The 17,819-nt window shown below is 43.9% G+C and overlaps 1 protein-coding gene across 1 annotated transcript; it reads left to right on the top strand.

Annotated features, from left to right (window-relative positions):
• The first annotated feature begins 931 nt into the window (after nt 1–931).
• On the top strand, nt 932–15,761 carry trim16 (tripartite motif containing 16). The gene is made up of 6 exons (XM_078163030.1): nt 932–2,282; nt 9,491–9,586; nt 10,012–10,245; nt 11,920–12,091; nt 12,476–12,571; nt 14,412–15,761. The coding sequence occupies exons 1-6, from the start codon at nt 1,563–1,565 to the stop codon at nt 15,026–15,028; spliced, it is 1,935 nt and encodes a 644-aa protein (XP_078019156.1). The 5' UTR covers nt 932–1,562; the 3' UTR covers nt 15,029–15,761.
• Nucleotides 15,762–17,819: the final 2,058 nt, after the last annotated feature.

Raw genomic sequence — 17,819 nt, forward strand, 5'->3', positions numbered from 1 at the left:
CGAGAGCTATATTTAAAATTGTGGATTTACTGAGACATAACAATAAAGCTTTTCATTAAATTTTGTTTGTGGTGTAAAAATACTTCAAGCAGTGTTAATAGATTTTTTTGCAGCAGAACACACTTTAAACACTGAGTCTGAACACATTCATTGGTTTTATTCATGCTCCTTTCACATTGTGACCTCATCATTTGATCCATTGACATTATCCACTCAGCGACCACTTTATTAGGTACACTCTGTTCAAAGCAACTGTCTGAACTCTGCTCAACAGGAGGCACAAGCAGAGTTCAAACACACGTGTGTCCCCAAGTACGGTGTCAGTGAAATGGCATGTGTTTGTGTGTATAGGCAACAGATCACAGTGTTAAAGTGAACCAACAACGTTCATCTGCACACACTGTGATGACACACAGCTGGTTGAATATGAGCAAAGTTTCCCTGCTTCCCTTCACTGGTTCCTGTACAGCAGGGTCGCTCTTTGTTTCACTGTTAGAATCATTACAAAGCAAAAGCAGCATGTGTATACATTCAGTAGGCTATATCTTCAGTAGCTAGCTAACATTAGCTAACCCTACACTTTTCAGGGTCTGATTTTGGTTTTGGAACAGGGAAGAAACGTATATCAAATATTTCTGTGTGTTTTTGGACCTTTTGTTCACCGTGAAGTGAGAACAACAAAGTTGTCTCCATGACAACGTCACACACAGTAAATGGGAACTTTGTGGGTGACGTGTTCCTTTAAAATCCTTTTGGCCTTTGCAGAATAAAGTCACAAATAAAACATGTAGTGATGTAAAGATTTTTTTAAAACAAAAAAGTGGGGCAGCCAGAGGTCACACCCATGTCTCTGATTGGCTGAACACACATGTGATTAATCACATGACCACATGACAGCTGCCCTAAATGAGGAGGAAGACATGAGTCACTTCATCTTCACTTCTGTGTTTCTCTGTTGACGTCAGGCTGTGGTCACTTGGTGGCAGCATCTGCTCTCATTTACTTCATTCACTCTGTATTTACATTTTCACTGGATTTTCCACTTGAACTTTGGAGCAGTTTCAATGCTCACATGATGTAAGAGAGGAAGCAGAGGAACAGACAGACAAACGGCTGCAGACATGATTTCCTCAGTTTCATCAGGACAGTTCAATCAGGCCGAGACAGAGACATCAGAGGAGCACTGAGTCTGTGTGTGAGGTGAGATTAAAACAATCAACAATCAGTTTCAGTCCAAACACAGTGCATGTTGGGGAACGCAACTCTACACCTCTGTGTTCCTGGTTTACAGTGCGGGCTCCACCCTGCGGCTTCTGTCTCTTCCAGGGAAGGGGAGGGCAGTGATTGTGCGTGGGGGTGTATCACTGCTGAGGGCTGAGGGGGCGGAGAGCTTTTAGACTGAAACTACGAGCCATGACTGTTCACATCCTCTAGGTGTGGCCTCCCAGGCTCCTCAGTGTGATCCAGGAACTACCGGCTGACAAAAGTGGCTGAGCCAGTTATTCTCAGAGAGCATAAGAGGAGTGGAAGTGAGGCCGGGCTGACAGAAACAGGCTGAAGACATGGCAGATACAGAGGCTCCCACCTCCAACCAGCAGCAGCAGCTGTGTGGCATCTGCTCAGGTGCGCTCAGTGGAGACAAGCCGGCAGCCTGCAGTCACTCTGTGTGTGGCTCCTGTCTCGGGGACAAAAGTAAAGGATGTCCTCAGTGTCTCCAGAGCCCGGACAAGCCTGCAGACGCTCCCAAACAGAACGGGACAGAGGCTGAAGCTGTGATCAAGAGTAAAGAGGAGCAGAGTCCGGACCCTAAGGCTGCAGAGGAGACCAAAATCCAAGAAGACCTGAAGGAGTCTGAGGACCCCAAGAAGCCTGAGGTTGAGGAGCAGAAGGAGGAGAAGGAGCAGACAGATGGAGAGGTGAAAAACAGAGCAAAAGAAGAAGAGGTAAAAGAAGAGGAGGTGAAGGCAGAACCTCTCGGCCCCGACGATGTGGTGTGCGACTCCTGCATTGAGAGCCCCTGCAGGGCCCTCAAGTCCTGCCTCACCTGCCTGGTGTCGTACTGCGAGGCTCACCTCCGGCCTCACCTGGAGAACCCCAAGTTCAACAACCACCGACTGGTGGAGCCGCTCAGGGACATTGAGAGACGGACCTGTGAGAGCCACAACTGGCCCCTGGAGCTTTACTGCTGCGCTGACACCTGCTGCGTCTGTCAGGACTGTGTGACGGAGGAGCACAAGGGCCACAACACCGTGCCTGTGACGGAGGCTCGCAGTCAGATAGAGGCAAGTTTTTCTTAAATTCTCTGTCATTTCCCTTTCAGAAGTTCTGGTTTATAAATCTAAATGTTTTAAATTATTAAAACAGACCCTCATCACAGGTTGTTTCTCAGCGTGGACACAAACTAAAGAGTCATTTTTTCTTAACAGATTTATCCTCTTTGAAGGATTTTCAGAAACCCGCAGAGGTCAGAGTAGCCACTATTTCACAGGAAACAAAAGCTGAGAAGTCTGGAAAAAAAAACTTCTTGGACCCTGACCCTCAGGTCAGAAACTGCAATCTGAAATCATTTATCAAGCGAAATGTCACAAATTCACTGGTTCCACATCACATCTCTGCTTTACATAGTTGTAAATTAAATATCTTTGGATTTATTTGGACTCTTAATTGGACAAAATAGTAATTTACAGACAGAGTTTGTCATTTTATAAACTGAATTATTAATCAGACAGTGATTATTATGAATCATACTTAGCTGCAGCAGTCTTTGCGCACACCAGTCTCAGATTACACCCGGCCTCCAGAGTGGTTTTGTTATCTGACATCTGTGTGTGTGTTTTCTGTTGCTATCGATTTTTCAATCTGTGGCAAAGAAGGCTGAGTCCATTACAGTGTGAGCGGTCATGAGGACTTAAATAACTGCCTTCGAGTAATAAATAAAGTTTTCCAACATCAAAACAAGTGCCGTTAATCTCAGTTAATCTCAGTTGCTCTGAAATCATTGTTAAATCGTCCCCACGCTGCTGCTCTCACATTGGAGAGAGATGTATGTCAAACTGAGAGGCTCTGATGGATGTAACCTTCAGCACCAGAGGAGAGGGGATCTTCAAAATGCATCACAGTTGTTCTCACATGTCCAACATTGCAGCTCTGATCACTTTAATCCCAATTAGGAGAGTAATTCTGATTTATATCCTCTGTAAAGGTCATCAAATCACGGGCTCGCTCTGTGTGATTAACAAGATATTTTGGTTTTCCAGCGCTCTGGAAACTCAACGCTCGGATCTATTTCTCCCCTCTGACGCACAGAAAAAGCTCGAGCTTCAGCTAAAGAGTCATTCGTCTCTCTTTCTGACAGTTCCTGACCCTCAGGTTCAACAGTCCACTCCAGGTTCCTGCAGCTTTTAGCCTCCACCTGTTATTTGCAGAGTGTTTTGTTGCAAAACCTCAAAGTGCTTCATTAGAGCCGTAAAGCAAACAGAGTTGGGAGGCCTGTAGTGTCGGGAAGGTGTTTGGGAATATAGGTGAAAATACCACAAACGCCACTTTGAGTTCACGGCTGCTGCTGTTGATGACCTGTGTGAGGAAATCTGTGATTGTGTTTGAATAGAAAACAAGAAGGGAAATACTGAAGTTTATATGTAAATAGATTCTGCTGAAGAGGAAATCATCTCACATTTTCAGCTCTTCCCGTTCAAAGAGGTTCATTTCCACAGAGCAGACATTAGACATGAAGACAATAGAGTGAGATGACTTCCTGTTCAGAGTTCACCTTCCACATTTACACACTAAAAATCCTCTTTTCATAGAGCTCATTATACAACTGTTTCTACTGTGCACTGCTGCTGTGGTTGCAGGGGCATAAATCTGCTTCCTGTCAAACCAGGTGCAAGAAAAAATGTTGGCATTGAACATTTCTGCAAATCACAGATATATTCGTACATTATTATTTAGCGGACATGACTACGCTAATTTGTGGTTATGTTTAGGTAGAAATAGTTTGGAAAAGATTACGTATTTGCTTAGAAACCCACTTTTGGGCCACAATCCTGCTGGAAACGCAGCAATGTCTGTTAAAAACAACTGCTTATCATGTTGCCATTGCTGCTGTAAAAATAGCGATGGGTTGGTGTTGAAGTCACCCACATTCAGGGGCTTAAAAGCTACTGGAAGACGGAGCAATGTCTCACTAAAAAACAACTGCTTTTGTTGTTTGTTGGTCTCAGGCCACGTTTACACGAAAACGATCCACTGAAAACCGAATCGTTTCTCATTTTCGTTTTGAAAATGTTCTGCGTTTAGACAAGAACATTTTGATAACAATCACTGTGCACACGGACCGCAAAAATGACCAAAAACGCTGCAGTATACATGCCAGGCCAGTAGTTGGCGGTGTGACGCTTACGTTTCCTTCTGTATAAACAAACCAAATGGCAGCCGCATGAACGTTTGTCTGGGCGGACGACGAGGTGGAGTAGCTACAGTAAATCTACAGTATGATGGGGAAGCATTGATAAATTCAACAGGGTGAGCAGCACAAGCAGAGCTCGGGAGTCCGCCATTGTTGTTGTGATGGTCGACTTTCTTGCGCATGCCTAGTGACTGGAACCGTAATGAGCATGTGCGAAAAGTCTCTGTTTTCAGAGGAACTGCATATTGCAAGTTTACATGACAATGGAGACGCTGCCGTTTCCAAAAAAATTGCACTCCGGAACCCGTTTTCAAAACGTTGCATTTTCAGGCACCCAAAACGCAGCTGTCGTGTAAACGATCGGCTAAAACGCAACTAAAGTTTACTGTTTTCAGTTGAAATCGTTGTCGTATAAACAGGACCTGAAAGAGCGGTCTGCAGCCCAGGCGTGGTGCCAAGGTGTCACACCATCCACCATTCTCTCCACCTCCAGGTGACAAAGTCATACACCCGGTCTCACTCCAAAGTCGCCGAAATCCGGTGCTTGGGCAGTGACGCCTGGTGTCAGACACAGATGAAAAAAGCTTTCACGTTGGCAAAATACGCTTCCTGTAAGATCATAAAGCCAAACCCTGCCCTCTTTTCCTAATACCATCCATGTGTCCGTTAGCTAAACGTAACCACGAGCGTTTGTAGTTGAAGGGGGAAAAATCTCAATTCACAGTGTTGTGCCGACGTAGTGCTTTTATTTTGAAAGAGACTGTATCAAACTGTACATTTCCTGTGAAAACAGAAGTGTATTTTGAAAACAGACAATGCATGTAACAGGCTGAAGTTGACACGGCGTCCCAGAACGTCAACAACCAACACACCCAGGGTACCTTGGACGTCATATGTGGACGTGGAAAGTCCATGACCAAACGTGGACATGTGATCTTAAGATAACAGTTTGCTCCTCTTCACAGCAGCAGACTGAATATTTTTTTCATCTCGAGTCTGAGGATTCAAAACGACCTTCTGTGTTTTTAATTGTTGGGTATTTATTCTCCAACACTGTGACTAAATGTGATCCAAGAGACATAAACCACAGCAGCTAATTGCGACAGATTCCCTCTGGATATAAAAGATGAGCAGCTGTTAGGTTCTCACCTCTAATAAAATAAAACAGATATTTCTTGTCACAGTGCCAAACAGCAGATCTGCTGTACCTGTTTAGCACTGAGGTATTTCTGCTGATGTTCTCACTGAGCTCTGCTCCTGCTTCGGCCTCGTGTCACTACAAATCATCCAGAGCTTAAAGTGGTGGATGAGTTAAATAAACACAGATGAAGAACATATCAAAGACAAGTTTGTGATCTTTGGAGGCAGATACAGGTCTGATTATACAGATTATACTCACTGAGTGCTAACGTGGCTTTGTGAAGTCAGGTTGATGAGTTTTTACTGTACATTTTATAGTATTTAGACTTTTTAACTTAAGAAAAATGGATACTGACAGGTGGTTTTGAGAATAGACTCACGTCATCAATATGAATCCATACCAGGCTGAGTGCAGGTGCATATGGGCACAAACACTCACAAATATTAGTTTCTACTCTGAGATGAAATATTTATTTACACTTCAGTTAAGCAGGCACAGATTTTTCCAAGTTTATTATACACTGCCTGGCCAAAAAAAAAGTCACCACCAAAAAAAAAGGTCATACACTCTAATATTTCGTTGGACCGCCTTTAGCTTTGATTACGGCACGCATTCGTTGTGTCATTGTTTCGATAAGCTTCTGCAATGTCACAAGATTTATTTCCATCCAGTGTTGCATTAATTTTTCACCAAGATCTTGCATTGATGATGGTAGAGTCTGACCGCTGCGCAAAGCCTTCTCCAGCACATCCCAAAGATTCCCAATGGGGTTAAGGTCTGGACTCTGTGGTGGCCAATCCATGTGTGAAAATGATGTCTCATGCTCCCTGAACCAGTCTTTCACAATTTGAGCCCGATGAATCCTGGCATTGTCATCTTGGAATATGCCCGTGCCATCAGGGAAGAAAAAATCCATTGATGGAATAACCTGGTCATTCAGTATATTCAGGTAGTCAGCTGACCTCATTCTTTGAGCACATACTGTTGCTGAACCTAGACCTGACCAACTGCAGCAACCCCAGATCATAACACTGCCCCCACAGGCTTGTACAGTAGGCACTAGGCATGATGGGTGCATCACTTCATCTGCCTCTCTTCTTACCCTGATGCGCCCATCACTCTGGAACAGGGTAAATCTGGACTCATCAGACCACATGACCTTCTTCCATTGCTCCAGAGTCCAATCTTTATGCTCCCTAGCAAATTGAAGCCTTTTTTTTCAGTTAGCCTCACTGATTAGTGGTTTTCTTAAGGCTACACAGCTGTTCAATCCCAATCCCTTGAGTTCCCTTCGCATTGTGCGTGTGGAAATGCTCTTACTTTCACTATTAAACATAGCCCTGAGTTCCACTGTTGTTTTTCCTCGATTTGATCTCACCAAACGTTTAAGTGATCGCCGATCACGATCATTGAGGATTTTTTTCCGGCCACATTTCTTCCTCGAAGACGATGGGTCCCCACTATCCTTCCAGTTTTTAATAATGCGTTGGACAGTTCTTAACCCAATTTTAGTAGTTTCTGCAATCTCCTTAGATGTTTTCTCTGCTTGATGCATGCCAATGATTTGACCCTTCTCAAACAGACTAACATCTTTTCCACGACCACGGGATGTGTCTTTCGACATGGTTGTTTAGGAAATGAGAAGCAACTCATTGCACCAGTTGGGGTTAAATAACTTGTTGCCAGCTGAAAGATAATCGCCCATGCAGTAATTATCCAACAGGAGGCTCGTACCTATTTGCTTAGTTAAATCCAGATGGCGACTTTTTTTTTGGCCAGGCAGTGTATATGTAAGAGGGGGTAGGGTATACCGAGTAGATTTTAAAATCGGTTGGAGAACAACACTGAAATAACCACACAGTGCAAGTCAAGCTGAAAAATAATTTATTCCAAAAATTAAAATAATTACAGTGCAGACCCACCAGTGGTGTAGATAAGACCCTAAAAGAAATTAAGTTAAAATACTAAAATATTATTTATTAAAAACAAAGCAAGAGTCATAAAAAAACATAACAGGCCCATGTAAAAATGTAAAACGAGAATTAAAACAATCAGCTGACCTTGGTCCAGTTATCTGGCAGCAGGCTCTTGCCAAAATGGTGTTGCAGCGCTCCATTCTTCTGTGTCTGAAGTCCGCGCATCCACAGGCAACCTGTAACAAAGACAGCCGGCAGCCACTGGTCCACAGCACTATGACGCGCTACACCCATGTCACGTAATCAGGCAGATCGAGCTCTCAACTCTGCTGAGAAACATCCACCTGCAGCGCCGGAGACCCACCACTGTTTCAGACGTGCACATGCGCGAGTATCAGACTCTTGAGTTGTTTGTTGTACGGACGGATTGCTAAATACATATTTAAGATCGTTACTGTAAAAATAACATTATGAGCCTTGCGCTCATAAATTTTTGTTTAATGCAGAAATAGAAAACTTTGCTACTACCTAGCGCGCTAGCCTGCTAGCTAAAGCTGTCTCCTTATCAGCTCCTGAATCATGGATCAATAGAGAATATAACAACTTTCACTACAGTTCACTTTAGGAGGACCACTCCAAACTTTTTAGCTAACCTAGCCAGTGTGCTAGCTAATGCTGGCAGCCAGAAACAAACAACCATAATTCATTGTTAGTTCACTGCGCAATCATTGAAACAAAGAACACATTTTCTCATGGTGGTCCTTCTAAAATGAGCAGTGGTTGAAGTTACTGTATTCCATTATGATCGGGGAGTTGATACGCAGACGCTAGTTAGCACTAGCATAGCTAGCTAGTTGAAATGTTGACTACTCCCACTACTGTGAAGTAAAGTTTTTGACTGACAGGGGATTGTGAACCTTTGATTAGCCACATTAAAAATGACTGACAGATACCCGCTCTCTTGACTTGCACATGCGCACGTCTAAAATGGTGGCTCTCCGGCTCTGTGAGGGGATGATATTGACTCTGCCTGACAGGTACGAAGCACCGAAGTGCTGAGGCCACTGGTCGCTCCTCTGCACCAGCCTCTCTTGGTGGGCCACCCCTGGATAGACTGCCAACCACTCTGCTGCTTCCAACGTGGTGTTGTCTCACCACTGTCAACAGTGCTGCTTCCTTCGCGCTTTCTCTGCTCCCCTCAAGCCGTCCTCTCGAGTATTCTCTCTGGCTGTCCTTCCCGAACCGACACACCTGGCCTCTTTTTTTCAGCACCTTTATCGCTGAAGTCTGAAGCCCTCCCCTCTGCCAGTAAAACCAAGCACAATAAAAACATGCACGATAAAACACACTGAAAAGATTAAACACAATAAAACTATCACTTCCACCTTGTGACACATACATCAAAAGATCATCTGCAAATAAACTGATATTGATTTTTGCCTGTTTTGACAAATGTTCTTCAACTCCAACTGCATCGTGGGCATTCGTCGCATAACTCGCATAACTCACTGACACTTTGTTGTTACAAAGAGGAGTGAGGAGAGACGGCATCCCCGTCTTGTACCCCTCCCTATGTGACATTCCTCAGACAATGTGATTCAGCTGTAGGGTGTGTATATATAATAATTTTGGGGATGTCAGGTTGGTAACAGGCACAAACGTGATGCCCTGTCACAGTCTCAACCAGTGGAGATGCAGTGTTCCCCTCAGGGTCTAAACTTCATGGAAAAGAATTTACCTTGACTCCAGCCTCAACTCCGGAGTCGCCTGAACCTGCCCGAGGAATTCAGACAAGTCCACGCTCTGAAGTCTACAGATATCAGAGAGTAGAGTAGGATGTGTGACCCCCCTCCACCCTCCACCCTCCACCTCGTACAGAAAGGAGAGGAAACTGGGAAACACCGTTTTCCTGCAGAAACAACCTAAATGTTTACATCTGCTGAATACATTCACTGTTAGGATCGGGCATATTTTCAGCATGACAGCATGGTTGTGGTTTCTGTTCTGATCTGTGTTTGTTCACAGAGGGAGCTGAGAGAGAAGCAGACGGAGATGGTGAAGACGGTGACGGCGGGAGAGAACGCCATCAACAAACTTCAGCTCAACACAGTTTCTATTGAGGTAAACACACCAGTGTGACGAATGTGAACTGAGCTCACCTGTGTCACAGGGATGTCACAATACTTAATGAAATAACAGCTGGCAGCAGCTATTCTTGTCTCAGATGACACCATCCTATAAGCCCTGCGGTGAGAAGCCACCTAAGCTGCACCGCCTGAGGCGTGGGAGGAAACCAGTGTTTTCAGGTGGTAGTGAAGCAACGAAGCGTTCCCCCACTGAGCTGGCAGTTATGTCACATTATCATGTGACCTGATGCATTCCTGCCCTGTTACCTGTCGGAGCTTTTGATATGCATCGCTTACTGACTCACAGTGTAAAGAATGCTCCGCCCACACTGTGATCTGAAACTAAAAGTTTTCAGGGGAGTTTTCCCATGTCTGAATCAAAGGTCTGAGCTGTACAAATAAAACTTGACTCTCCCGCAGCAATCTGTGACCGAGGTGCGAGCGGTGATTGAGAGCCAGTTCGAGGAGCTGCAGGCGGTGGTGGAGAGGGCAAAGCGGGAGGTGACGGAGATCCTGGAGGGCGAGGAGAAGCAGGCGCTGAGGCAGGCCGAGGGCATCCGGGTCCACCTGGAGCAGAGGTGCACAGAGCTGAAGAAGACGCAGGGGCAGATGGAGAAGCTCTCCAAGAACAAAAATGATGTGGATTTCTTACAGGTAACAGAAACACCACCTGGGTCGGAGAACATCGTCTGTTGGTTTGGTCATCTGAGCCTAAAAAACAAGAACAAGATCACTGGTGTTACTTTGAATAACCTCCAGCATCTGTATGAAGAGAGGGTCACCTCTAAAGCTCAGACTCTCAACAGCCCCTCCATGTTGAGTTTTAGATGTTCCCATCAGGGCGGAGGTTTTGCCTTCCTAAAAGTAGCACTAAGCGTTGCAGATCGTCCTTTGTCCCGTCTATCACTTATCTTAACCAGCAGTGACCACTGATGTCCATGATTGACCCCTGACAGTGTGTGATACTGGATTCTGTGTTATGTTATGTACTGTCTGTTTTGTTGTTCTCATGATGACTGTATCTCAAATTGCCCCTCGAGGACTTTAAAGTTTACCTTACCTTACCTTACCTTACCTTAGGGTGAAGTCAGAGAGCCTGTTTACGCCTGGTATTAACACACGTTTCAGTGATCCAAACACAAGCCAAGACACATCAGCGTTCACACCTGTGTCTATCATTCGTCTTCAGCTGATCACTTGTGTTCAGATTTTGTTGCTGCCTATGTCACTCACCTGAGAGAGTTAAGGGCCCAGCACGCCATTATTACGTCCACACTCTCACCAGCATGCTCACTAGTCACATTAGCACATGGCTCAGTACAGTTGTCATATTGCTGTCAGCAGAATTCAACACGTCTTCTTCCTTAAGGCAAAACGATGGACGATCACACAACACTTTGTCCAACTTGTCTTAAAATGGGGAAGTTATAGAGTGTTAGCATGCTGGCACCAAAACAACCACCATGTCCTGAGGTGATGACGTAGTCCTTGTCGGGGTCACATCAGGACGCATCAGCGTTTACACCAGGGCCCCAGGAACGCTGTTCAGGTTTGCTTCTAGTATTTCCCAGTGGTCACTCAAGTTATTGCAGAAAAAAAAAATCCCCCACTGCCCAAAAAGCATTTTCCCCACAGACCACTGCTATAACAAGACGTCATTAAAACTGTTGACACCTCCAACTGCAAACAAAGTCAATTATGACTCTTTCTATTATGAATATTTGGTCCATGGAGGTTTTATATCTGTAAAACTGCATCAAGCCGAGAAACACAATGCTCAAAAAAATCTGTGACGCCATCAAAATGTAAAGTCTATGAGATGCTTGGAGCCAACGACAGAAACACTACTGCACATATTCAGTGAGCCACATACCCTGACAGTAAACCCGGAGGCTAGAGACTTTATGGTCCTATGTGCCAGGCCATGGGTGGATTACTGAATGGGCACAGACTCAGGGCCCCCTAGCCTTCACTTACAAAATGTATCCCAAGTTAACACAAAATGACCAGGAAAAGACTCAAAACTATCACAAAGAGATGCAAAATGTATAAAAAGACACTCAAAATGATCAAAAAGGGCAAAAAATTATCTCAACGAGCCACAAAATAACTACAAAACGGGTAAAATAAGCCCATAGATACACAAAAGAACCACAAGGAGATACAAAATAATGAAAAAGTCACTCAATGACCTAAAAGGAGACAAAATTATCCCAAAAATACACAGAGGCTCAGAAATAAGAAGCCATAGTTTGTCTCAAGGCACAAAGTCATGCCTGCAGGCTGCAAAGATCCATCTCACTCCTGAATGTCTGTGTTTGTTCACAGGAGTACTCAGAGTGGAAGAAAGAAGCCACTGATATCTCTCTGCCTGGGATCTACATCGGCCTGACGGACCGTCTGAATTCCTTCAGCCGCGTGATCGTCGGCTCCACAGAGGAGCTGTGTGCCATGCTCGTGTCCTCTTACATAGAGAAAGTTAAAGAGATCTGCAAGAATGGTAAGAAAAGCTATCACAGGAAACAAAGCTGCTGGCAGTCTTGACTTAAGTGCAAAGACTTGAGACTTGTGACCTATGTAACGATGACTTGGTCCCACCTCTGCTGCTGGGTGGAATCACATTAAACCACACATGAACAGATAGCTGTCTGAGCGTGTTCACACATGTGAGGAATGCTCAGCCTGTCGCAGCCGCTCAGCTCAGCTGAAGATAATAAATATGCTAACAAACAACCCGAGTGCCTCTGACACACCTCTTCTGTGTGTCGCCTACAGAAGCTGAAAAACAGCACACACTTGTTTCTCTGTGATGCGGAGACAAATTGTATGCAAATGAAACCAGACTGTGTAACCAGAGACTGACATGTGTTCTCTTTCATTGCAGATAAAATTGGAATAAAGACGACAGTTCATGAAATAGTTGCAGCCAAACAGAATATGTCCATACCAGATCCAGAGACACACGCAGACTTCCTCAAGTGTAAGTGTTTTATGTTTGAATATGACCATGAGATACTGCAGTCATGGCTGTAGAGGAGCTTATAGAAACACTGAGGTAGTCCCTCCTCCCTGACACCACTGAACCCTTCACTCAATGAAATATCAGCCATATTTGCAATATGAAGAAAATAATGTGCCAAGTTTAATTTTACTGCAATAACATTATCAAGAACGTCAGCAGTGGAAGAACTGACATCCTCAACCAGAAAAAAACGCATTGTACTCTTGTACAAACCACAGATACATTACATTTCTACATTATTATGTGGATATGTTGAGACGTGTTGCGTGTCAACAAGGCTGTGGTTAGGTTTAGGCACAAAAATCACTTTATGGTCAGATAACGATCATGTTTTGGCCTAACATGTTTGGTTTTGCAACCACAATTCCAGCTGGAAGAGCAGCATGTCTCAATAAAAAAACATTTGCTTTTTGTGGCACTATGTCTGTTGGAAAAACAACAACTGCTTGACAAAGAAAAACCTACGTTTGGTGCCTAAAAAGCAGCTGGAAACAGAGTGATGTCTCGCTAAAGAACAACCGGTTTTGTTGTTTACTGGTCCAGAGCTGTGCATTTTTAGATGGACCAAATGTACAGAGCTGTAAAGTTGTCCACCATGATAGCAGTTAGCTGCTAGCTAACCGTAGCTAACTTGTTTGTCCATTGTTTGGTCTGTGACGTAATAGGTCAACAGGAAAAAGGTCCAATACTAACAAGCTGAAAGGGGGCATATCTCCACCTATCGTAGAGGAGTCGCACATACTTGGCTCAATAAATGGATTCCCCTCCTGTGCTTGCATACTGGGACAAGGACAGTAGGCCAGTTAGATGTCCTCGTCCAGCTGTGACTGCAGCTCCACTTCACTGTACATGTAAGCGTACTGACTGACTGGTTTGTCCGTAGTGGGCTACTGTAGAAACAACATGGCAATCTCTGTAGACAAGGACCTGCTGCTTATGTAGATATAAACAGCTCATTTTAAGGTAATGAAAACACACAACGATCCTTATTTACAGGTGATTACACGCTAAAGAAAACATACTTTAGCCTGGGTTTGTTGAAGGTGGCAGTACTGTTTGGGCTGAGAAAGCCTGTGAGTTTATCTATCTCCTTTAACTTTAGCTTATATTGGAGTTATGCTATGTAGCGTGTGAAATAGAGTATGGTGAATGTGCTAGTAAAGGTAGTATCAGCACTGTCTCTACCTGGAGCTCGCATGTATGGAGCCTGGGTTTGTTGAAGGTGGCAGTGCTGTTTGGGCTGAGAAAGCCATGTGTAAGTAAGGTAAAGGAGGTTGTTGGGTTGGTGCGGGGAGCAGTGAGACCTGGCATTAGGGGAGTGTCTCTGGGACGCCAGAGATCACTGTTTAGCCTCCTGGAGGTGTCGTGGGACCAACTAGATGAAACACTGGTGAAAGGAGGTTCCCACCTGATGACCCCAAAGACATGTTAGTTATCACTGCTCACTGGTTTGTATAGTTAAGCCTTGCCATAATAGCTTATCATAGGGCTTAGGAGGTTATTCACCGAGTGCTGATCCTTTCTCTAGAGCACAAACTTCTTGTGTTTATTTGAACTTATATTCCAAGTCTGCCAATACACCCTCTAAATCCTACACACTGGACCTTTAAATGAACTGCCACACTGTAGACATCCGAAACATGACATCACTGTGGTTTTGTACAGAGTCACGAGTCAGACTACTATGTTGTGACTATGGAGGATATGACCCCAATGACCTCAGTGGTGTTTGTCCTCCTGATTACAGTCTTATGTCACACTTACAACATGAGTAAACATTTTCACAATCCTCCCCCAGACGCCGCCCAGGTGAGTTTCGACGCTGACACCGCTCACAAGTTCCTGCGGCTGACGGAGGAAAACAGGAAGGTGACCAACACCACGCCGTGGCAGCATCCTTACCCTGACGTACCCGAGAGGTTTGAGCACTGGCGCCAAGTTCTGGCAGCAGAGAGCTTCTATCTGGGGCGCCACTACTTCGAGGCAGACATCAGCGGCGAGGGCACGCACGTCGGTCTGACCTACAAGAGCATCGACCGCAAAGGCAGCGAGAGCAACAGCTGCATCACAGGAAACAACTTCTCCTGGTGCCTCCAGTGGAACGGCCGCACCTTCTCCGCCTGGCACAGCGACGTGGAGACGCCTCTGAATGTGGAGAAGTTCACTCGTATCGGGGTGTACGTGGACTACTCGAGGGGCCTCCTGGCTTTCTACGGCGTGGATGAAACCATGACGCTCATCCACAACTACCAGGCAGAGTTCCTGGAGCCGATTTACCCGGCTTTCTGGTTGTCCAAGAAGGAGAATGTTGTTGCCTTGGTGGTGCCAGGGGAGCCATTACGACTCAAAAGCCCGTCTCCTCCCACCTCACCTGCAAACGGAACTATCGTTTCAAAACCAGCAGCGCAACAATGAGTGGAAGTCAGTTTCTCCTGGATCATTAAGGGACAATTCAACAATATGACACTGCTGCTTTTAAAATGTTTGCCTCCCAAAAATAGATTTAATATCTGAGACTTTAAAGGGATAGTTTGGATCTGGGGTTGGAAGTGGGGTTGTATGAGCTTTCTTGTCAGTACTCCAGCCTGCTTCTCCAAACTGGGGCTGTGCTGCCTGACATCTGCTGTAGGTAACACACCAACTATGTGTAAGTACTTCATACAACCCAGCTTCAAGAGATCCAAACTGCCCTTTAAGGAAAACATAAACCTGTTTACAGCAGCCTGATATTTTATAAAGCTAACATAAGTTGTGAATGTTTATCTGGTGTATGTTTGGGTTTAAGTCGTATTTATACTCCTGTACTTTTGGGACTACTGTTACTTTTCATCCCACTGTGAATTCAGAGGTGTTCTATATTTTCTGTAGGCAAATAAAAATTTGTATCTTCATTTGCAAAAAAAAAAAAAGGCATCTGGTTTCATTCACCATTTGAGTTTCCTTATTGCATCAACTGGTGGAAACACTGGGAAGTAATTTTGTCTGTTGCAATCATCATAAATTCAGAGTCATGTCTGAAATGATTAAATACAGATGAGATATGTTGTCAGAGCCCACCAAACAAGACAGGATCACATATGTATGTAGTTCATGTAGAAGCTCAAGGTAGAATTTTGATATCGACCGAAACAAAAACAATACAGTAACATTAAAGGATAACTTTGGTATGTTTCAACCTGAACCCTGTTATCTCATGTTGTTGTGTGTTAGTGACTTATTGGAACAGCTGTGTCTTAAACTGATTCAGTATTGTGCGAGCGCAGCAGCCGGCAGCCATGAAACAGACTTATATAATCCCTCAGGGGAATATTGCACCGAACCTTAACAGCCCTGAAATTACTTTCACCAAAGCCACCAGAGTCCATTTAAATTAACAGTAATTTTATCATCGTATGACACACGTCATTCAAAGTTGACAGAAACAAAATAAATCTCATAAAAACCACCTTGGTTCGTCTTTCCACTGTTCCAACAATCCCCAGCTCTGGTTTGGTTGATATAAACCCTTAATTTCCCCAGTTAGATGTAAAAATATTCTGCCTCTATACACGCTTAAATGACCATTTATTTAAATGGAGTCTGGTGGGTTTGACGATGGTGATTTCAGGGCTGTTTCTGTTTAACCCTTTGAAACCTGAGCAGACTGACTTGATTTCTCACAGAATAAATGGGAAGAAGGCAATGAGCAACCAAAAAAAAATGACGCAAGAAATCGCAAGAAATTAGTAAAAAGAGAAAATTAAAAACAAGAAAATTAGTCAAAGCAAAAAGAAATTAAAAAACAAACAAGAAAATGACCTAAAAAAATTCTAATAATTCTGTTCCATAATGTTTAATTTGTAATAATAATAATAATAATTATTAATATATATTTTTCCTAGCCATTTCCCCAGTTTTTTTAAAAAAAAATAATTTTCTATATCCTATTCTTTTGAGTTTTTCCCCCCCATGTTTTTCAAAGAAATCGCACCAAATTGCTCAAAGGTTCAAAGGTTTTAATACTTGTGAAAGGAGTCTGAAAGCAGCACAAGAAAAGTGATGTCACCCCAGGTTTCAAAGGGTTAAACAAAAAGGATCTTACTCTTTAACTAAAAGGTCTGTCTCCATAGGGATCCTTTCAATTGTGTTGTCAGTCACAAATAACAATCTGAGCCTGTCAGTGGCAAAAACAAACACTTTTAGTGGACATAGTAAATTGATGGTGCGCCAGTGTGGCCACATTGCAGTATATTTTGCGGTTGCTAGCAGCAGCGTTCTCCTCAATACTGAACCAATTACAGACGTGATTGTTCACATTAGTCACTTACACACAAAAACAAAAATATGATCCAGATTGAAAAATACTAAAGTTGCCATTAAAGTTGTGTAACACAGCAAACTGATGGCAAAATCTAAGGTTTGCCTATATAAGTGCAATTGGTGATAATAAATCACGGTCTCACACCACACTCGCCCCATGGCCTTCCCTTGTGAAATGTCACCCAAATTAACACGTGCCAACCAGGAAGAGACTCAACTTCAAAACAAAGAAATGCAGAGAATTTGCAAAGAGACAAAAAGTAACTCCAACAATGGGAAAAAGAATCACAAATGACAATAAAAGACACAAAACCACCACAAAAAGATGCAAAATGACCACAAAGAGACATGTAACTGCCACAAAGTCTGTGTGACTTCAGAGTCAGAATCAGTTCATGTGCACATACAAGGAATGTGACTCCGGTAGACTTGCTCTCAATATACCAGAAGTGACAGAAGTACTCAAAATTAGAGTGGAATATACAAATATACAAAAAATATATACAATATCAATGCTCAGTGCTCTGTAGCGCTTACCAGAGGGGAGGAGTTTAAACAGAATGTGTCCAGGGTGTGAGGGGTCTACACTGATGTTCCTGACCCTTGACCTGTACAGGTCCTCGATGGAGGGAAGATCAGTCTCAATAATCCTCTCTGCACACCTGATTGTCCCTTTCAGTCTGTTCCTGTCCAGTTTGGTGACAGATCCAGATGGTGATGGATGTTCAGAGAACAGACTGGATTATGGCTGTGTAGAACGTGATCAGCAGTTCTTGTGGCAGGTTGAGCTTCCTGAGCTGTCGCAGGAAGTACAACCTCTGCTGGGCCTTTTCCCGGACAGTGTCTGTGTGGGAGGTCCACTTCAAGTCCCGAGAGATTGAGGTACCCAGAAACCTGAAGGTGTCCA

The sequence above is a fragment of the Epinephelus lanceolatus genome, chromosome 21 (assembly GCF_041903045.1).
Source record: "Epinephelus lanceolatus isolate andai-2023 chromosome 21, ASM4190304v1, whole genome shotgun sequence".
Classification (NCBI taxonomy): Eukaryota; Metazoa; Chordata; class Actinopteri; order Perciformes; family Serranidae; genus Epinephelus; species Epinephelus lanceolatus.

Excerpts from the sequence above, each read along its gene's own strand:
- trim16 (XM_078163030.1), top strand. The coding sequence starts at position 1,563 with ATGGCAGATACAGAGGCTCCCACCTCCAACCAGCAGCAGCAGCTGTGT. Across the intron at positions 2,283-9,490 it reads AGGCTCGCAGTCAGATAGAG|AGGGAGCTGAGAGAGAAGCA; the intron begins GCAAGTTTTTCT and ends GTTTGTTCACAG. Across the intron at positions 9,587-10,011 it reads TCAACACAGTTTCTATTGAG|CAATCTGTGACCGAGGTGCG; the intron begins GTAAACACACCA and ends ACTCTCCCGCAG.